The sequence below is a fragment of the Oryctolagus cuniculus genome, chromosome 2 (assembly GCF_964237555.1).
Source record: "Oryctolagus cuniculus chromosome 2, mOryCun1.1, whole genome shotgun sequence".
In the NCBI taxonomy this organism is placed as follows: domain Eukaryota; kingdom Metazoa; phylum Chordata; class Mammalia; order Lagomorpha; family Leporidae; genus Oryctolagus; species Oryctolagus cuniculus.
Genome location: NC_091433.1, coordinates 462,658 through 484,070, shown reverse-complemented (window position 1 = coordinate 484,070; position 21,413 = coordinate 462,658). Strand labels below are relative to the sequence as shown.

At 68.0% G+C, this 21,413-nt stretch overlaps 1 protein-coding gene across 3 annotated transcripts; it reads right to left on the bottom strand.

Moving 5' to 3' along the window:
* Nucleotides 1-1,407: 1,407 nt before the first annotated feature.
* Nucleotides 1,408-21,349, bottom strand: UVSSA (UV stimulated scaffold protein A). 3 transcript variants are annotated; one of them, XM_051841576.2, is made up of 13 exons: nt 21,050-21,349; nt 18,081-18,411; nt 17,805-17,925; nt 17,394-17,690; nt 16,328-16,440; nt 15,973-16,101; nt 10,925-11,045; nt 8,137-8,302; nt 7,744-7,878; nt 6,355-6,538; nt 6,037-6,139; nt 4,355-4,532; nt 1,408-2,082 (listed from the first exon to the last, which is right to left on the bottom strand). In XM_051841576.2, the coding sequence occupies exons 1-13, from the start codon at nt 21,145-21,147 to the stop codon at nt 1,989-1,991; spliced, it is 2,070 nt and encodes a 689-aa protein (XP_051697536.1). In that variant the 5' UTR covers nt 21,148-21,349; the 3' UTR covers nt 1,408-1,988. The 3 variants fall into 3 exon arrangements, with proteins under 3 accessions (XP_051697536.1, XP_051697537.1, XP_069924066.1); XM_051841577.2 differs by having other exon boundaries at nt 10,925-11,033; XM_070067965.1 differs by having other exon boundaries at nt 6,355-6,505; nt 21,050-21,336.
* Nucleotides 21,350-21,413: the final 64 nt, after the last annotated feature.

The following is a 21,413-nucleotide window of genomic DNA, read 5'->3' as shown; positions in this document are numbered from 1 at the left end:
GAGAAAGAGGAGGGAAAGGGAGAGGATGGAGAGAGGGAGAGAGAGGAGGGGGAGAGAGGGGGAGGAGAGGGGGGAGGGGGGGAGAGAGAGGGAAAGGAAGAGGAGGGGGAGAGGGGGAGGGAGAGGGGGAGAGGGAGAGGGAGAGAGGGAGGGAAAGGGAGAGGAGGGGGAGAGGGGGAGAGAGAAGGAGGGGGAGGGAAGAGGAGAGGGGGAGGGAGAGGAGGGGGGGGACCTGAATGACTGGGGGTGGACACTAGGAGCAGCTGGACACGGACAGATCGAGACTGAATCGAGAAGGTACAGGAAGCCCTAAGGTCACACAGCTCCACGAGGACAAGCCTGGGATCAGGCGGCCTCTGGTGAAGTCCCCTGAAACGACCCCCACCGTTCGTCTCCAGGAGAGGGGACCCCGAATCCACGAGGCTTCCACCGCTGACGCCAAAGCCAGGGACAGAGCCCAGTGCTGCGGCCCAGTGCCTCCAGACACTGCAGGGGCCAGCAGCGCCGAGGGTGGAGGATGTCCCACGGACGCCAGGCTGGGGCCACACGAGAAGCGATGAGCATAACTGACGCCGCCACTGGACACAGGAAGAACCCACGTGCGCGTCTGCGTGCAGATCCAGCAAACTCCACCTCTCGCAATGAGCACTCGGCCAGCAGGGCAGAGGGGCCCCACGCACCCCAGCAGGGGCGGGCTGGCACGGTGAGACACACAGGCAGACACGCGTGCTCCAGACCCGTGACCAGCGTGGCCGGCAACTCTGGCTGGAGCAGTGAGCGCGAGGGAGGAGGAACCCAGACTGTTCCGGGCACGCACACACACACGCACTCAACACTCGGCACGCGGTTAACCAGCGGGCGCACAGACTCAAACACACAGAGCGCCAGCAGTGACGGAGGTGGCCGTGCACCCAAGCCAGGGCAGCGCCTGCCAGGCCTCGGCGGCCGGCCCTGCGGGTGTCAGGAGGCCGAGCCTGAGGCCCGCGGCGGAGGGCACGGGGCTCCCTCGGAGCAGGACTCGCCGAGCCTCAGCACACGGCCCCACGACTGGCCGTGCGGGGTCGCGACATTCAGCGGGGACGGCACTGTCTGGGGAAACCACAGAGCCCGAGGCCCGGCCCTCTTCGCTCCACGCGCACGGCCCAGCCCAGCACGGCCGGACGTCGGGATGCGCCGGCTCAAGTCCACACGTCGCAGAGGCCAGCGGGAAGAAAGGCGGCCTCGGGATGCCTGCACGACTCGGAGCTCAGCAGGAAGGCGGCGGCGTCTCCGGGCACCAGCGGCCCCACGCAGGGCGCGTGCTCGGATCCTAGAGTCCCCAGCCCCAGCCTCCCCTGGCCCCGGGGCGGCCCCTGGACTCGGCGTGGGAGCTCCTGGTTCCTGGGGACAGTGAGACACTCCAGCAGGTACGAGAAAGTTTTTAATGACGTTCTGAGCGCAGCCAGCAGCGCTGGGGGAGTGAGGCGGCACGGAGGCACTGGCGCCCTCAGCCGCTGCTGGTGGGGACCTGCACCCCCGGTCCCGCCCTGAAAGCCGTCAGAGACCGGCACGTGGCGCCCAGGACAGCACCGCTCAGACACGGCCCCGGGGTGGGGCAGCCAGGAGCAGCCCAGAGCTCGGGCCCACGGCCGTCCGGAGGCGCATCGCTGATGTCGGGGTGACGCAGAGGGGAAGGGGCGTGCAGCACGGGGCTCACTGCACGCATCAGAGACCCAGGCGAGCCAGCTCTGGTCCTCGTGGCCCCAGCACCACGTCGGGAAGAGGCAGGGCGGTGGCCGCTGCCCTGTGTCTGCGTGGACAGCCTGTACGTGGCGTGGGTCCCCAGGCTCCGCCGGGTGCCACCTCCTGGAGAGGAACGTGGGGGCACGCGGCCACGCTCACGGCTGGGGCCCCAGGCAGCCGCCCGCAGGCACGGTCATCTCTGGACAGGCTGCGGGCTGCTCAGGCCCCGCCCGCCGTGCGCCCGAGCGCCCTGGCGCCGGCAGCCGCTAGTTCAGCGCGTAGTTAAACTGGTTGGCAAACTTCTCGTGCTTCTTTCGGTCCATCTGGTTCATGGCGGCGACCACCCTGCGCACGGCAGCCCTGGGGGGAAGCAGAGGAAGCTGGTCAGGGGCTCGGGCAGCCTCGCCGGACAGCGGGCTCACCTCCTGTGGCGCCGGGCAGAGGGGACCTGGGACAGCCAGCGCCTGCACTGCTGCATCTCCTACCAGCGCCTGGGGCGAGGCCCGGCGGCCCCACCTCCCGCCCGGCTCCTGCTGTGACCTGGGAAAGCGCGGAGGGCGCCCAGGGGCTCGGGCCCCTGCACCGGCGTGGGAGACCTGGACGGAGTTCTTGGCTCCGGGCTTCAGCCTGGCCCAGCCGCAGCCATCGGAGAGTGAACCAGCAGATGGAAGAGCCCCCCACCCCGCGGTTCTTTTAAATAGAAAGTGTCTGGGAAGCATACCTGCAGCAGAGGCTCCTGCGTGGCCCGGCCCGACCCCACCCTCGCCGGCAGAGGCGGCGTGTGGCAGGGACCGGCTCCAGCGCCGTCACAACCCGGGTGCCAAGGCCACGGTGCGGTCACACCTGGGGGTGCCGCCCCCCGCAGGCTGCCGGGCACTGCCACAGCTCCAGGCCACACAGCCCTGGGAGGAGCCAGCTCAGGGCCCTGCTGCCGTCCCCACAGAGGACCTGCCGGGGTGCTGGGCACAGAGCCCTGGGCCTCACGGCCTGCGCCCCTTCCCCTGACCTGCGCTGCCCCGACCACGGTGGACAGGAGGGCCGGGCCTCACGGCCAGCGCCCCTTCCCCTGACCCGCGCTGCCCCGACCACAGTGGACAGGAGGGCCGGGCCTCACGGCCTGTGCCCCTTCCCCTGACCCGCGCTGCCCCGACCACAGTGGACAGGAGGGCCGGGCCTCACGGCCTGCGCCCCTTCCCCTGACCCGCGCTGCCCCGACCACAGTGGACAGGAGGGCCGGGCCTCACGGCCAGCGCCCCTTCCCCTGACCCGCGCTGCCCCGACCACAGTGGACAGGAGGGCCGGGCCTCACGGCCTGTGCCCCTTCCCCTGACCCGCGCTGCCCCGACCACAGTGGACAGGAGGGCCGGGCCTCACGGCCAGCGCCCCTTCCCCTGACCCGCGCTGCCCCGACCACAGTGGACAGGAGGGCCGGGCCTCACGGCCAGCGCCCCTTCCCCTGACCCGCGCTGCCCCGACCACAGTGGACAGGAGGGCCGGGCCTCACGGCCAGCGCCCCTTCCCCTGACCCGCGCTGCCCCGACCACAGTGGACAGGAGGGCCGGGCCTCACGGCCTGTGCCCCTTCCCCTGACCCGCGCTGCCCCGACCACAGTGGACAGGAGGGCCGGGCCTCACGGCCAGCGCCCCTTCCCCTGACCCGCGCTGCCCCGACCACAGTGGACAGGAGGGCCGGGCCTCACGGCCAGCGCCCCTTCCCCTGACCCGCGCTGCCCCGACCACAGTGGACAGGAGGGCCGGGCCTCACGGCCAGCGCCCCTTCCCCTGACCCGCGCTGCCCCGACCACAGTGGACAGGAGGGCCGGACCTCACGGCCTGTGCCCCTTCCCCTGACCCGCGCTGCCCTGACCACAGTGGACAGGAGGGCCGGACCTCACGGCCTGTGCCCCTTCCCCTGACCCGCGCTGCCCTGACCACAGTGGACAGGAGGGCCGGACCTCACGGCCTGTGCCCCTTCCCCTGACCCGCACTGCCCTGACCACAGTGGACAGGAGGGCCGGGCCTCACGGCCAGCGCCCCTTCCCCTGACCTGCACTGCCCCAACCACAGTGGACAGGAGGGCCGGGCCTCACGGCCTGTGCCCCTTCCCCTGACCCGCGCTGCCCCGACCACAGTGGACAGGAGGGCCGGGCCTCACGGCCAGTGCCCCTTCCCCTGACCCGCGCTGCCCCGACCACAGTGGACAGGAGGGCCGGGCCTCACGGCCAGTGCCCCTTCCCCTGACCCGCGCTGCCCTGACCACAGTGGACAGGAGGGCCGGACCTCACGGCCAGCACCACAGGCAGCGCCCACCCCTCCAGGCGAGGTGGTGCCCTCTGAGCCTGGGAAGCCACCTCTGCCCCTGCTCAGGCTGGGACGGCAGGAAGTGGCAGCCCGGCAAGGCCCGGGGGTGACGCTGGGAGTGTCCTCGGAGCAGGCCCCGCGCAGCAGGAGGGTGGCGTGGCCACGGCTCCACGGCTGGCACAGGCTGGGCTGCCAGTCCTCCCTGAGGTCACTGCAGTGGTCACCCAAGGGGGCTGACGGGGGCCACGGCAAGGGCGGGGCGGGGAGCACCTCCCACGCCAGCACTGCCCCTCCCCCCAGGAGGGGATGGCAACGGGGCCGGGGCCGCTTACTTGGCAAAGACCTTCTTCCCGATGCGCGTGCGTGCGGTATCGGCCTGGCCCTTCAGGTCCGTGAGCCCGGGGTACTTCTGCCGCTTCCTCCCCCGGCCCTTCCCCCTGCACCGAGCAGAGCCGAGGTCCTCCCCCGTGGCCGCCTCCACGTCTCTCATGAACTCTGCGTCCTGCCAGCCTGCAAGCAAACCCCGCAGGTCAGGGCAGCCCGGTGCCAACCACTGGGACAGAGGCTCCGCCCACCCCATGCTGGGCCCAGGGCAAGGTCCCCGGGTCCCTCGAGAGGCAGAGGGGGCAACAGAGCCGGCCCCACCGCCCCGCACACCTCCCAGGCTGGCTGGGGAGGAGACGGTGGCCGGTCCCACCCGCAGGCTACACAGCTGCCTGCAGGCGGGACTGCCCCGCTCCTGGCCACGGCCCCTGGAGTTCCCCAAGGCTGGGCTGTGCACCCTGAGCAAGCCAGGGGTGCAGCGGAGGCGAGAGTCGCGGGCTTGTGGCCGGGGGTCCTGGCGGGCTTTCGTCCCCAGTGTGCCGTGAGGTCCCCGACACAGCATCGGCCCAGCTCAGGTGACGGCCAAGCCACGCCAAGGTGCCGTTCCCAGGGACACGCCGCTCCCTGGGCCCACGGCGCTGGCGGCAGAAGCCACACAGACGGAGGGCGAGGCGGCCCTGGGCTGGGCTGGGTGAAGGAATACGGGCCGCACAATTCAGACCAGCAGCGATTAATCCAAGATTAAGGAAACTGTCTGAACAGTTTATCTCCCAGTAATAAGAAGGCGCCACAGTTTAGGAGCCCGGTGAATGCGGCGATTGTTTAAACACAAGGCAAAGACGCGGGGCCGGGAGACGGAGCGGGCGGCGCGGGAAAATGAAGGAGCAATTTAGATCCTGCGAGGAAAATCAATAGGGGCCGTGCGGCTTTCCTGGGCGCCGGGGCGAGCGCAGCGCGCATTGTCGCCGAGGTTAGCACCAGGGACAAGAAAATTGCCCCGTGCACGCGGGGCAGGATCGATCGGCAGTTAGCAGACGCTATTTCACATCTGACTGGCCGGCCCCGCCTCGTACCTGCCTGCTAACAAGTCGCCAGGCGCCGGGAAGCCGCGTTCTCCTCGCGGCTGACACGAGAAATAGGCACTTAATTTGCTCCCGAGCTCCAGCCACCGGCAAGGCCTTGCCGGAGATCAGCAGGTCAGACCCCCCGCCGCCCCGCGCCGCTGGCCGCACCTGCAGGCGGCGGGCTGAAGCCGGCTGGGACGGGACCCTACAGCCACAGGAGGGAGGGAGCCAGGCCGGCCAGGGCCCCCAGCACAGGTGGGCCTGCAAGGCAGACAGCAACCCGGGCAGGACTGCCGGCCGCAGGGTGCCAAGGGGCCTCGGAGCTGCCTCGGGCCAGCCCAGGGCCGTGGGAGGACAGCACCGCCCTCCAGGGCCAGGGTGGCCAGCTCAAGGCAGCCAGCAGCTTCTACCACCGGGCTGTGGACTGGAGGCCACTGCGTGGACACCCAGGTACTGACCGGGGCCACACGTTCCCAGACAGGCACACAGCCCCTGCCCTAGCCTTCGTGGCTTTGGTTCCTCCAGGGCTGGAGCAGCAGATGGGCCCCTACGTCACGGCTTCCAGGCCCCGGCCGGGAGGCAGGCGCCTGTTCCTCCCCCGCCCCTCCCCGCCCCCCGGCACTGACCTGGGCGCTGCCTTAGCTGCTGCTGCTGCTCCCGGGCCCTGTCCGCGGGGTCGAGGGGCTGTCCCCGGTCGTCTCTGGGGATGATCTTGCCGTGGAAGGGGCACTGCACAAGGACATGGCGGCTGTCGGGCGGGGCGTGCAGGCGTGCAGAGCCAGCGCTGTGCGCCCCTCGAAGGGAGGGGTCCTGGGAGCTGCAGCCACCGGGAGGCGGCTCTGTCCCCTCCCAGCTCAGGGAAGGGTGCGGTGACGGAGCAGGGCCCGCACGGCAGGAGGCGGGGAGCCCTTCGGGCGCGGCCGGGCTGGCGGGGCAGGGCTCACCTTCAGCCGGTCCTGGCGCTGGCAGAGCTGGCCATCGGGCCTCAGGGCGCGGCACCGGTGCTGCACGGGCTCGAAGCTCCCAGCGAAGGGGATGCGGCGGGTGCAGAGCGCCTCGGAGGCCTGGGCACTGTCCACCTCCTCCTGCACCTCACTGGGCTTCCAAAAGCGGTGCTCAGAGGGGGCTCTGCACGGCCAAGCAGAGCGCGGGCGTGGGCGAGGGCGAGGGCGAGGGCGTGGGCGTGGGCGAGGGCGCGGGCGTGGGCGCGGGCGTGGGCGTGGGTGCGGGCGAGGGCCAGGCCCCAGGGCTGCGAAGCCCCAGTGCTCGGCTCACGCAGGGCCATCGCGTGGCAAGACCCACACGGCCGGCTCTGCCGCCAGGGCGGTGTGATGGCGGTGCTGTCCACGCGCCGGGAAGGGCTGGGACAAAGGTGCAGCTCCCCACCTCCCCGTCCCCGACCTGCTGGAGATGCCCTGAGGACAGCGTCACAGGGCGCTGCCCACTCCGCTCTCCCAGGGACACTGGGCAGCGGTGTGGACTACAGTGGCCATGCAAACGAGCCCCAGGCCCTCCCCACGTGGGGACGGCTGTGCCTGCCCAGGGCTGTGGAGGAGCAGAGACATGGTAGCCTGCTCTTGCTCATGGCCGCTGCAGGTGCGGGCAGGGAGCAGGGCAGGACCCACGGCAGGCCCGGGGCAGGGAGAGCCACACCTGCACCTCCCCCACCCCCACGTGGCCCACCTGCCTCCTGTTCCAACAGGCCACCAAAAAGGTCCACCCCCGGCAGCGGGTACGGGGACCAACACCAGGCACCCGCCAGCCCACCACTGGTCACAGGGCCCCTGCCTCGCCCATGGCTGTGCCCAGGCCACCACCCAGGCTGTGTGGGCTGCTGGGGCAGGGCTGTGGGTGGTGCCCTCTGTCCCAGGGGTCCCTGGCCTCAGGCTGCCCTGGTGGCAACACGCAGTGGGGGCCATGGTGCCCCCCAGGCACTTTCCTTGCTCTCTAGAAGACTGTGTGGGACCAGAGGGCGAGGTGGGGCCAGGGCAGGATGCCGGCTGCGCTGCAACCCCTGGAGGGCGGGGCCTGGGCGGGACACTCTGCTTGGGGACGAGGGAGGTCCACCCCGACCCTCCACACCTGGGGGCCGGGCAGACGGACGACGGAGGCCACCTGGGCGTGCTCGTCCCAGCCCTGGTCCAGGAGCACAAGCAGGGCTGAGTGGGCCACTGCACCCCTGCCCCTGTCAGTCCTGACACAGGCACCCTTCCAGCTGAGTGCTGGTCGGGACAGGGCCGTGGGCTCTGGCCTCGAGTCTGTGGTTCCCCACACCCGTGGCTCCCCGTACCCGTGGCTCCCCGTACCCGTGGTTCCCCGCCTGCCCGACTCACTTGAGGATCTTCCTGGCCGCCGGCTGCTCGTCACCCCAGTAGCACAAGTCCACTCCGAAGGGCACCACAGGCGCCCGGGCCCGCTCCGCGGCCAGTTTCTGGGCCTCCTCCGGCCCGCGCGGTGCCCTGCAGGGGCTGAGAGAGCAGAGCGGGTCAGGCTGCCCGCCCCTCCCCCACCCCACGCACTGCGGCCCTCGTGAGCCCTGACCGCTGCATGCAGGGCCTGGGCTCGGGGCAGGAGCGACAGGAAGGGCAGTGTGGGCGCCCCACGTGGCCACGCTCCCTCCGTGGCACAGACGGCAGCAGGCACCCGCCCGAGCGGCCCAGGCCCTCGCCGAGGCCTGCTCCACAGTGCTGCGGGCCCGAGCCTCAGCCGCAGTGCGCCGGAGTCACCTGCAGGGGGGTGGCGGGGGCAGGCGGGCCTGAAGCCGCCGCAGCTGGGCGGCAGCAGAGGTGGGGTCTGAGGCCTCCTCGTCCAGCCTCGTCCTCGTCCTCCCCGGCACGCCATGCGCCGTGCGGTCCTTCTCGGGGGTCAGCGGAGGGCCCTCGGGCTCCAGCCCTGAAACAGACACACTGCTGTGGAGCCTGGCAGGGCCCCGGGAACGCCACACTAGGCCCTGTGGCCCCATCGCCAGGGCAGAGACGCAGGCACCAGGCCGCACCTGGAGCACAGGCAGGCCCCGCCCAGCACCGCCCACAGGCTGGGGACGGCGATGAGGTCACTAGGGACACCCACACCCCACGAGGCGAAGTGCACCGAACAGCACCCCTCACGGCCCCGCCCACTCCACCTCGGCAGAGGCCGTGCACCCAACACGCACCCTCACGGCCCCGCCCACTCATCGTGGCAGAGGCTGGCACACAGGACACAGCCCGTGGCTGTGGGCCCTCGGTAGGCGGTCGGTCAGCTGGGGCACAGACCTTGTGTGCCCCCTCGCTGGCCCCGCTCCGGGGGCTCCACTCCTGCCCCTCTGACTGCTGTGGGCTGAGGGTGGAGGAGGTGGCCATTCTCAGAGGGCAGCAGGCTTGGCTGCCGCCATGGCAAGCTCTGAGCCTCACGGAGCTACGCTCACCACCACTTCCAGTGCCCCTCCCCGCTCACTGCTAACGGACAGATACCACAGTGGCCAGCCACATGCATGTACAGACAGAGGCCAGCACACACGGGAGCCCCACGTGTGTACACATGCAGACACGCCAGTACACACAAAACTGCACGTGGACACATGACAGCACATACAGGAACCACACCCTGCACATGGACACAGGCCAGCACACACGGGACACAGACACACCAGCACACACAGGAACTGCACATGAACACGTGACAGCACACACAGGAACCACACCCTGCACCCATATGGACATGCATGCAGACCAGCACACACAGGAAGCACACATGTACACACGTGAAACATGCCAGCACACAGGAACTGCACATGGACATGTGACAGCACATACAGGAACCACACCCTGCACACACACACACACGGACACAGGCCAGCACACACGGGACACAGACACGCCAGCACACACAGGAACTGCACGTGCACATGAACACGTGACAGCACGCACCGTAACCACACCCTGCACACACACACACACACGGACACAGGCCAGCACACACGGGAGCCCCACGTGTGCACACATGCAGACACACCAGTACACACGGGAACTGCACATGAACACGTGACAGCACGCACAGGAACCACACCCTGCACCCATATGGACATGCAAGCAGACCAGCACACACGGGAAGCACACATGTACACACGTGAAACATGCCAGCACACAGGAACTGCACATGGACATGTGACAGCACACACAGGAACCACACCCTGCACGCACACACACACACGGACACAGGCCAGCACGCACGGGACACAGACACACCAGCACACACAGGAACTGCATGTGCACATGAACACGTGACAGCACACACAGGAAGCACTCCCTGCACACACGTGCACACGGACGCAGGCCAGCACACATGGGAGCCCCACATGCACACACAGGCACAGACACGCCGCACGTTGCACGTGGACGCGCGTGGGCCCAGACAGCAAGGCGGGGCGAGGCTGTGAAGTGAACACTGTGACATTTACACAGACACAACACGGCCAAAGAGCAATACGGCAATGCCGAAGAGTCACGGGAGTGAACTACCTGCTCGTTGATTTGTTGTTTCAAGCCGCTGAAGAGCAGGTGGGTGCACGTGGCACTGAGCACCTCACCTCGGGAAAGCCACCTCGCTGGCCCACGTCCCAGTCCCAGTCGCACCAAAAGGCAGCCGGCGCCCTGCGGGCACGAGGCCTTGCCCTGGGGACCCCGGCCCAACCCCCGCCCCGCGGGACCAACCCCAGTCAGGATGCTGCCTCAGGCCGACGCCGTGGCTGCCCCCGACACGGCCCTGGGAGTGCCATCCCTGTTTCTGGCCAGGCCAAGCGAGTGGCACCGCCTGCCCGAGGCTCCGGGCACAGAGCGGGAAATCAATAGCAGGAAATGGAGAGGCCGGGCGGCCGCGGCGAGCCGGCTCCGCGCCGGCGGTATTGATTTTACCTAGTTCAGCTGGCCTTGTAATTAAAATGTAAATTTGAGAAAGAGATTATGTCCTGACAGAAATGGGAGGATTATGGCGAGATAAAAGCCTCTCGTGAGAACTCCGGGAGAACTGAACGGCGAGGGTGCGCTCCCACGGCTCCCCACCGGGGCCGGCCCCGACACCTGGGGGCCCTCCCTGGGCGCCCCGGGCTGCCCGCTGTGCACAGGCCCCTGGAGGCCTCCTGCGGGCCCCAGGTCACTGGGGGCCCCGGGCACCGGTGACGCCGACGCCCCCCCAGCCACACGCCCACTTGCCCACTTCAGGACGGGGGCTGGGGTCTTCCCCTCCTGTCCACACAGGCAGTTTCTGGCCCCCCGCCGAGGGCCAGCCACCGCGGGAGAGGCTGCGCCGCACGCTGCATCCGCCCCGAGTTCCCACCAAGGAAATGCAGTGGGGGGACCAGCTCAGCGCCCAGCGCCCCGTCCAGGGAGCCTACTTCCATCACCCCGTCCCTGGAGGGCTGCCCGTGGGGACTGGGGGTGGGCGTCAGGGAGGTCACAGCAAGCAACCGAGCAGCAACCTGAGCCGGGACCCCCAGGCGTCCACCGCCCCGCCCTTCCTCCTGCGCCCACCACTCACCATACTCCGGCCAGAGGTGGGCAGGGATGTGGGCCTCATACCCCTCCTTCTCGGGGACCTCCACGAAGTCCTCGTCCTCGTCCCCGTCCTCCTCCCCGGACGCCTGCATCTGTGGGGACAGCTGCAAGTGCAAAATCTCCAGGCCCTGCCTCGCACAGCCCTGCTCCCCACGCGGCACGGCACGGACGCGGGAGGAGACGGGCTCCCTGCAACATTCCGCCCTAGGGCTCGTGAGAAGCCACCCTGGACACTGGCTTCTCCTGCCGGACCCCTCACGGCCAGGCTGTGCGTGGGACGGGACCCCGTTCCTCATTCCATAAGACCCTGCTCCCGGCACCCACCGGGCCCCTGACAGCTCCCGCCGCCGTGTGGCTGCACAGGTGAGCAGGCAGCAGCAGGATCCCCACACCCCAGGGACAGGCGTTGGCCAGGAGGGGCGCCCGCAGCACCGCGGGTCACTCCACAGGCGCCGGCCCAGCTGAAGGAAGTGCGTGGGGAGACCCTCGGGGAGAGGGGCCCCAGCCCAGGGGACTGCACAGCTCTGAGAACAGGCGGAAAACACTGCACGGCAGCCCGGGGCACGCGGGCCTGGGCAGGATGCAAATGCGGGGCCGCCGCACATCTGGGCAGCGCGGGAGACATTAATCACCGCGCTGTAATGTCTGCTATCGGCCCAGCGCTGATCAGAAGGGAAGCTGTCTCCGGCGCTGACCTGTGAGACGTCCCAATTATGCTCTTTGGAAATGACAGGGCACTTAACTCCCACACTGAGCAAATGACGGCCATCAATCACGCTGGAATAACAATGAGCCACGGACCTGAAAATTATTTTTGTATAGAATCTACCCAGGAATTTATGAAAGGTGGCGAGCGGCCCAAGGTTCTGGGCGCCGGCTGCCGGCGGCACAGCGCGCATCAAACACTAAACAGAATTTATGTGTTTTAATTTTCTAAAAGGTAGATGTGGCCGGGGCGCTACAATGCATAACATCGTGCCCGACTTTAAATATGGGGGTCATTTCCATAAAATATTATGCTTATTGCCCCCACCCCGGAATCTCAGCACGGACTTTTATCAAATCCTCAATTCCCAACAAATACCTAACTGTGGCGCTAACTACGAGGAATTACGCCGCGTCCTCTCCAGCCCCAGGAGTTTATTTCTCTGACTACACTCGCAGCCCCGTCCCTCTTTGTTCTTAAATTAGCACTGAGAGGGCCCTTGGCGGGCGCCGGGCACCACCTGTACCTGCCACGTGCCAGCCCTGGGCCTGGCCTGGGCGCGGGGTGGGGGCAGACGCACTTCCCACAGCCCCCCACTGGGAAGGAGGCGGCGCCCACCGAGGCACCGGGCCAGCCCCGTGCAGTGTTCTCAGGCGCTCACCTGGGCAGCCTCAGGGGGCGCCCCAGGAGGGCAGGTGAAGCCCTGGGGGGACCCGGGATCAGAGCCTGCAGCCAGCGGCTCCCCCCCCCCCCGACCCCCGCCCAGCCAGGTCCCCTCACGCGGCCACACGAGGGCAGGGAGGCCGGGGAGGCCGGGGAGGCCGGGCCTTCGCTGGCTTTAGGCAAATTGATTCTCACCCATAGTTAAAAGGATTTAGAAAAATGAGCCTCCGCGATCATAATTAAACAAGCAATAAAACGGCTAAAATATACAATGCAATCAGCGCCCTGGCGCGGGGGCGGCGGGAAGGCCCGGGGAGCGCCTGCGACGGCGGCCGGGCCGCTGGAGGGAACCCCGCACCATCTAATTAACTGGGCGCAGTCTCAATTACTTCTCACCCAGGAATCACTTCTGTGCAGTTTTATGCGTGTCTGTTTCCCTTTTTTAAAAAAAGAAAATGATGTAAGGCCTCGTCAGACAAGGGGGCCCGCGCTGCATCTGTCTCCCCGGGCCTGACGGCCATGCGTTTAAAAACCCATTCTCTCTTATAAACTAAGAATTAACCGTGCTCAGCTGTGCGCCTGCCGCGCGTCTGCTATTTATATGCTAATGCCCTCCCTGGAAGGCCGTGCAAACTGCCGGCCAGGCCAATATCTCAAGTGCATCTCCGGCTGCCAGGGTCGCACCTTCAGAGGGCGGCCAGGCGGGCACCAGGGTGGCCTCTCCAGAGCCAGGGGCTCTCCAGAAACGGCCCCAGGCCACCCGCAGGGGGAGCAGTGAGGCCCCGGCCCGCGAGGCTAGGGCCGGAGCAGCCGCTCAGGTGAGGGACACGCCCATCGGTCAGGCCAGCGTCTGCTGGGCACTCAGGCTGGGCAGCCCTCTGTCTTGCCCGGACCTGTGAGTGTGGCCCGAGCGCAGACCGCAGCGGCCCGGGACGGCGCCTGCAGCTCTCCTCCCAGCCCTGGGGGCTTGGGGGCCGACCCCGACCCCCAGGCACAGCAGGGGACAGGTGCAGGCCACGGCTAGGACCTGCCCGAGGGGGACAGCATGGCTGCGGGCCCTGTCCTCCGGGGATGGAGCAGCTCGGCCTTCAGCGTGATGAAGCCCCCGACAAGGCTGACTCAGGGCCCCTGCCCACACCACAGCCTCAGGCCTCGGCTGAGGGCCCGGGACCCCTGCTGGCAGCCACCCCACACGCACCGTGTAGAGGTGTGGCAAACACGTGGTGCCCAGGGCGGGCAGACTGGCGGCCGGCGCACGCACACCACTGCCCGAGGGGGCGAGGACGCAGCCATGTGGTGGCCACATCGGCCGCACGGCTGGTGAGAACAAAGGCGTAAGGGAGACCCCTGACACGGCACCCGTGCGGGCGCTGCCCCCCGGCCGGGGGGGAGTTGCTTGTTAATCGCGCGCTAACTGGTGATCTCAGCTAGTTAAGAGGCAGCCAGCGTAGAAGTTCTGGGCGATCCTATCAGTTTGATGGATGCGGCACGTGGCAGCAAGGCCCGGGCTGTGTCCACGCGTGGGCCTCCCCACGGATCCTGCCGCCCAGAACGGACACACTCACCCCACAGACCAGCTCCACGGCCCCCCACCGGCCTGCGCACTTTCTGAAGACCGAATCTACCAGGAAATGGGGCCCTTGAGACACTGGGGCGCCGGCCTCCCCCACCCAGCGCCTGGTTCGAATCCCGGCCCCACTCCTGCCCCCACCGCCCATGTGGGAGCCCCAGCTGCTGTGGGTAATTGGGGAGCGACCCAGCAGATGGGGTCCTTTCCCATGAAAACTTAGGAAACTTCGGGCAGGAATCTGGGGACAGGAGCTGGGAATGTTCTCGGAGGAGGGGCGCCGGGAGCCGCGGGCTGCCTGAATCACGCCTTATTGAATTAGCGCCCTGCTCGGCCCGCGCTGCACGCACAGTTAACGCCGCTGCGCCGGCGCTGAGTGTGAGCGCCGAGCAAGTGATTTAAACCCTCCGTAAATTTTATTTGAGAATTAGCGAGGAACACCTCTTCATAATTCCTAATTAAAACAGCTCTAATTAAGAGACGCTCGTCACACACACACTCCCTCCCCCCGCCGCCACCGCCCCAGGCGCGCGGCAGAGCCGGCAGAGCCGGGCAGCAGCCGCCGAGATGCCCAGATAGGCCCAGATAGGCGGCCGCGGCTCTATTCTGGGAAGCGGCTCCGGTGAGCGCGGCTGCCACTCAGCGCGCGCCGCCAATCGCTCCATCTGCTCCGAGCTGCCAGCGTCTCGCAGGCCTCTCGGCAGGCTTTCTCAGACCTGCCCTGCGGAGCGGGCGACTGGCACGGAGCTGCGGCCCCCACCCCTGCAGTGGCGCCCGTGTCCGGCTGGGCCCTGGGGCTGCAGCCCCCCCCCCCCCCCGTGAGCTACAAGGCAGAGCAGGCCGAGACGGGCCACCGGTCAGCGGGAGCCCGAGGGACGGGGGGGGGGGGGGTGCAGAGCCGCAGTCAGCTCAGCTCAGTGCTGGCCCTGGCTCCCGTCTGAGTCGCACAGAGCTTGGTTGGGGGCCCCTGAGAGTGTGGGGGCAGCAGTGGCAGAACCCGCAGGTCAGCCTGCCACGTGAAACTGGAGCTGCTGGCCAGGGCAGGCAGCGGCCCAGGACACCCCAGCCACGGCCCAGGCTGTGAGGCATGAGGGGCAGCACCAGGGCCCCGTCACAGGCCAAGACGTGAGGTCAGGCGCTGCGACCCCGGGCTTGGGCTCCGCCGGCCAGAGAGGGCAGTGCAGGCCAGCGGAGCCTGGGCCTGGCGAGATCGGACCACGCTGCCCAAGCGCCCTCACAGCCTCACGGGCACCCACAGGCACCGGCTGCCTGGGGCTGCCCCATGGGCCACCAGCACAGGGCTGTCCACAGCCCGCACAGCCCACAGCAAGAGGACGAGGCCGACGCCCAGTGTGCAGGCCAGGCCAAGTGGCGCTGAACCCCACGGGCACGTGTGGTGACGGCCCCCAGGCTCCACCCCGACAGGCACTAGGCCCGTGCCACGGGAAACTACTGCCCTCTGACCCACGACCCCCACAAAGGGGAGCTGCCTCCACAGGCACCCCACACGAGACCCACAAACTGACCCCTCTCAGCAGGTGCCAGACCCAGCTCCCCCAGAACCAACCCCACCGTGAGGGGGGGAGCTGCAGGATTTGAAGAAGAGAAGGCGAGGCTGCCCCCTGCTGGCCCCCGGGCCGCTGACCCACCGAGCCTCGCTGGGGAAGGCCACCGCCCGCCAAGAGCTGGCCAGCGCCGCGCTCTCAGCTGCAGGCCGGGAACGGAGCAAGGCCGCCTCTGGAAACCAGGCTCGCAGCGCCCCCTCCAGGCCAGAGTCGGCAGCGGGGACGTGGCACCAGAGGCAGGACGCAGGGCCAGGACCCGGGGCTGGACCCGCGTTTCACGCCAGCTGGGCCAGGCACAGCCCCGTCCCCGGCTGCGTCGCCGGCCACGACACAGGTTCGGAAGCTGCTGTGCTGACCACCACGGGCTCCTCCACGGCCCGCTCCCCACAGACCCTCCCCTGACCCCCCACGGCAGGAAGCAGGCTCTCCAAAGCCTGAGACGCCTGCCTGCCAGGAAGGAGTGAGTCCACGGCCCACGGCCCCACGACCCCACGGCCCCCGTGGCCCCACGCGCCCCGGCCCCCACTCACCCTGTGCCTCGGCCCTCCCCCGGGCTCAAGGTCCAGCTCTCCACACTTCCGCAGCGCCAGCTCCAGCTCCGTCTTCAGGTGGATGGCGCGCTTCAGGTGTGCGCCATGGGTCCCCGCACGGGTGAACTGCTACAGGGCGGGTGCACGCTGGGAGCCTGGGAACAGGCCACATGGGCACGCCCCCTCCCCGGCCCGGCGCCCGTCCACCTGCACCCAGCCGCACACGGCCGGCAGAACAGGCCACACGGGCACGCCCCCTCCCCGGCCCAGCACCCGCCCACCTGCACCCAGCTGCACACGGCCGGCAGAACAGGCCACACGGGCACGCCCCCTCCCCGGCCCGGCGCCCGCCTACCTGCACCCAGCCGCACACGGCCGGCAGGAACTTGTTGCGGATGAGCTTCAGCGCGTCACGGGCGGCGTGGATGACGGCCATGTTGTCTTCGTTCTCCCGAACCCTCAGGCTGTCTGGAGGGGGGTGCACGGGCTCAGAGGGCACGGCCCGCAGCCTGGCGGACCCACCAGACACCCACTGTTCCCAGCCACGGCCGGAAGGCGTGGCCCAAGCCTACCCTCCAAGAACCCAGGTCTCGGTTCCGCACGGGCCGGTTCTGGTTCACACTGAGCCCCTCCCACGGCTCTGCCACCTGGGCTTGTGACCAACCCTCCTTGACAGCACCCGTGCCTCGCCTAGCCTCTGCCGTGAGCTCCCTGCCACACCCACAGCTTCCGGTGAGAGGCGGGCACAGGAGCTGGCCAGGCCACCAGCACCGATGCAGCTGCACCCAGCCCAGGTTCGGCCCTCAGGGCCGGCCACCTCCACCCGGTGCAGGGGCACAGAGCAGGTGCCCCAGATGCCCCCCGTGGGGGGTGTGGTGCTGCAAGGGAGCCGGGCTATGGGGAAACTGAAGCCATGGCCACACGTGTCCCTGCCTGTCATGCCCTGTGCTGTGGCAAACACGGCAAGAAACCGCTTCTACACAAGGTTTCCTGTCCAGCAGGGCCAGTGGCCTGGAGACTGGGCGTGGCCGGGCTGCCCAGCCAGCAGGATGGTTCAGGCGTGCTCAGGAGGCCGCCAAGGCCTGGTATGTGTGTGTATGGGGGGCTGCCCATGCAGAGGCCATGCGGGAGCCCCTAGCCCCCAGCCCATCTGCCACCCCGCCCCGCCCAGGCACCTGCAGACAGCTCCAGGTCCAGCCAGCAGACCCCGCCCCGCCCGGCCCAGGCACCTGCAGACAGCTCCAGGTCCAGCCAGCAGGCCCCGCCCCGCCCGGCCCCGCCCCGCCCGGCCCAGGCACCTGCAGACAGCTCCAGGTCCAGCCAGCAGGCCCCGCCCCGCCCGGCCCAGGCACCTGCAGACAGCTCCAGGTCCAGCCAGCAGGCCCCGCCCTGCCCGGCCCGGCCCCGCCCGGCCCAGGCACCTGCAGACAGCTCCAGGTCCAGAGTGTACTTGCGCGAGCCCAGCCCGTGGCTGCGCACGAAGTCTTCGCAGTCGCTGTCGGCCTCGTCTTCCGAGGAGCCCCCGGGGGCGGCCTGGGGCGGCCCCTCCCCAGGAGCGGGCGCCAAGTCCCTGCTGCAGCACGGCTGCTCCTCGTCCTGGGGGTCGGGGGCCCCGGGGACGAAGCTGGCCTCCGGGCCTGGCGCGAGGTCAAAGGGCAGCAGCAGCCGGATGCAGCTCTCCACTTCCGCCAGGCAGGCCCCCACCTCTCCAGACGCATCTGCCGGACGGAGCGGAGAGCGAGGCGCGGTCACCAAGCAGCCCTCAGCCAGGCCCTGCCCGCAGAGGGGGGCCCGGGGACCAGCGGGGCGCGCCGGGCGGGGGCGGGGCGTGCCTTCCATCTCCCGCGCGGCCTGCTCGGCTCGCTCTCTGTGGATCTTGTCCAAGTGCTTCCGCCTCTCCTCCTCCCGCCTCCGCTGGGCCACAGTCCTCGCGTCCACGTCTTGAAAATCCACCTGCGGGGGGCGGGGGGAGGTGAGCCTGCGCGGCGGCCGGGACCGGGGCTCTGCCGTGGGCGCGCAGGCTGAGCCATCGGCGACGTCACACCGGCCTGAACCCGCGGCCAGGACCCCTCCCGCTCGGCCGCCCGGCCGCGCTGCGCGGCACCCACCTTCTTGGTGTTTCGCAGGAAGTGGTAGCCCACGGCCAGCTTCTTGTAGGCCTCCCCGAACCTCTCGTTCCACTCGGCCACGGCCCGCACGGCCGCCCGCCGCAGCCTCTGCGCCGCCTCCCTGGGGGGCGGCAGGGGCTGCTCGCAGTCCGTGCCCAGCGTCAGCTCCAGAAACTCCTGGAAGTCGGCGACCACCAGCGTCCGGAAGTGGTGCGACCTGGCGAAGAGCGCGGCCAGCACCTGGAAGGCCGAGAGGCGGACCTCGGCGTGCTCGCGGCCCAGCTGCGTCATCAGCAGGCGGTGGGCGTGGCCCAGCTGCTCCTCCGAGGACCTGGGGGCGGGGCGGCGGGGCGGGTCGGCGGCTGCCTCGCTCCCCTCCCACCCGCGCCCAGAGACACACATGCACACTCAGACATGTACTGTCAGAGACGTGTGCAGTTACACAGCCACACGCATGCACACACAGGCACACAGGCACACACGAACAGTCACACACACACTGTCAGACACACACACAGTCACACTCATAGACACAGACACGAACACACTGTCACACACACATGCAAACGCACTCAGCACACACACACTGTCAGCCACACACACACTGTCACAGTCACACACACTCATAGACACAGACACGAACACACTGTCACACACACACTGTCAGCCGCACACACACTGTCACAGTCACACACACAGACACGAACACACTGTCAGCCACACACACTCAGACACACAGAGACGAACACGTTCACTCAGATACACAATCATACACATGCACACACACATACACACAAGGTATTCACACTGTCATACAACCACATACATGCAGTCACACACACATGCATACTCAAAGTCACACAGACACGCACACAAACTCAGACACACACAGTCACACACACACACAGGCACACGGCACACACACATACACACTGTCAGACACACATACAGTCAGCCGCACACACACTGTCACAGTCACACACACTCATAGACAGACACGAACACAGACACATACACAGTCAGTCACACACACACACTCATACACACACAGTCACCTACACACAGTCACACGGACACGAGCACACACACAGACACAAACACGTTCACTCAGACACGATCACATACATGCACACTCACATACACACTCATACACATACATGCATTCAGACACGCATATAGAGTCAGACACACACACACATGCAAACTCAGAGACACTCAGACACGAGCAGTCACACACACACACACAGGGGAACACACACATTCACTGTCACCGACAGTCACACACACAGGGGAACACACACATTCACTGTCACCGACAGTCACACACAGGGGAACACACACATTCACTGTCACCGACAGTCACACACACACAGGGGAACACACACATTCACTGTCACCGACAGTCACACACACAGGGGAACACACACATTCACTGTCACCGACAGTCACACACACAGGGGAACACACACATTCACTGTCACCGACAGTCACACACACACAGGGGAACACACACATTCACTGTCACCGACAGTCACACACACAGGGGAACACACACATTCACTGTCACCGACAGTCACACACACACAGGGGAACACACACATTCACTGTCACCGACAGTCACACACACACAGGGGAACACACACATTCACTGTCACCGACAGTCACACACACAGGGGAACACACACATTCACTGTCACCGACAGTCACACACACACAGGGGAACACACACACTCACTGTCCCCGACAGTCACACACACAGGGGAACACACACATTCACTGTCACCGACAGTCACTCACACACAGGGGGACACACACATTCACTGTCACCGACAGTCACTCACACACAGGGGAACACACACATTCACTGTCCCCGACAGTCACACACACAGGGGAACACACACATTCACTGTCACCGACAGTCACACACACAGGGGAACACACACATTCACTGTCACCGACAGTCACACACAGGGGAACACACACATTCACTGTCACCGACAGTCACACACACACAGGGGAACACACACATTCACTGTCACCGACAGTCACTCACACACAGCAGGCGCCCACCCACAGGCTCTCTCAGATGCGGTCAACACAGGGTGGAGCCGAGCCAAAGCTGCCTGGGAGTCAGAGCTGGGCTGGAGCCCAGGCACCCACGGGGGACACCGGTGTCCCGAGGTCCACGCCCCTCACAGCAGCTGAGGCAGCACCCCGAGACACGCCGGGTCCCGAGAACCAGCGCTCCAGCACACAGGAGCCGGCAGAGGCCCTCGGGGCTCCCTGGCCAGTGGCCATTCTGGGGTTCCCCGGGTGTGCAGCAAAACCTGACCTGAGCTGGAACCTGACCCACGTCCTCCTGCCCAGATCACCCAGAGCCCCGAGGACACGCGTGACCCACGTCCTCCTCCTGCCCAGATCACCCGGAGCCCCGAGGACACGCGTGACCCACGTCCTCCTCCTGCCCAGATCACCCGGAGCCCCGAGGACACGCGTGACCCACGTCCTCCTCCTGCCCAGATCACCCGGAGCCCCGAGGACACGCGTGACCCACGTCCTCCTCCTGCACACACGGGACACAGATCACCCGGAGCCCCGAGAACACGCTGCTGGAAGACCCAGCCTGGCCCACAGACAGACGGGGGAGGCCTCAGCCCGGCCCACAGACCGACGGGGGAGGCCTCAGCCCGGCCCACAGACAGACGGGGGAGGCCTCAGCCCGGCCCACAGACAGACGGGGGAGGCCTCAGCCCCGCACACAGACCGACGGGGGAGGCCTCAGCCCGGCCCACAGACAGACGGGGGAGGCCTCAGCCCCGCACACAGACCGACGGGGGAGGCCTCAGCCCCGCACACAGACAGACGGGGGAGGCCTCAGCCCGCACACCGACGGTTCCCGGGCCCGGCTCCGATGGAGCTCCTGCGGGGCCCGCGGACACGCGCACAGGCGCCGGCCGCCCGCCACCTACTTGCAGATCTTCTTCAGCTCCTTCATCTTCTCGGGGTTCGGCTGCGGCTCCCCGGAGGTGGTGAGCTGCTCCACCAGCTGCGGCAGGCTCGCATCCATGTCCGCGGACGCCGTCACCGTCGCCCCGGGAGGACCGGGGAGCCGCCGGCCCCGCCCCGACCGCCGCGCTCCTCAGCCCGCGGCGGCGGCGGCGCCGGACACGGACGGCGGCCTGAGAGCCGGAAGCGGACGCCGGGCCCGGCTCGCCCCAGCCCGGGAGCGGCCGGCGCGTCCCCGCCCCGCCCCCGGCCCTCCCCGCCCCGCCGCCGGCCCCGCCCGGCGACGTGATCGCCCCGCCCCTCCCGGCGCAGGGCCCGCCCCGCCGC

Excerpts from the sequence above, each read along its gene's own strand:
- UVSSA (XM_051841576.2), bottom strand. The coding sequence starts at position 21,147 with ATGGATGCGAGCCTGCCGCAGCTGGTGGAGCAGCTCACCACCTCCGGG. Across the intron at positions 17,691-17,804 it reads GGCCGCGCGGGAGATGGAAG|ATGCGTCTGGAGAGGTGGGG; the intron begins GCACGCCCCGCC and ends TCCGTCCGGCAG. Across the intron at positions 6,539-7,743 it reads GCGGCCAGGAAGATCCTCAA|AGCCCCCTCTGAGCACCGCT; the intron begins GTGAGTCGGGCA and ends TTGGCCGTGCAG.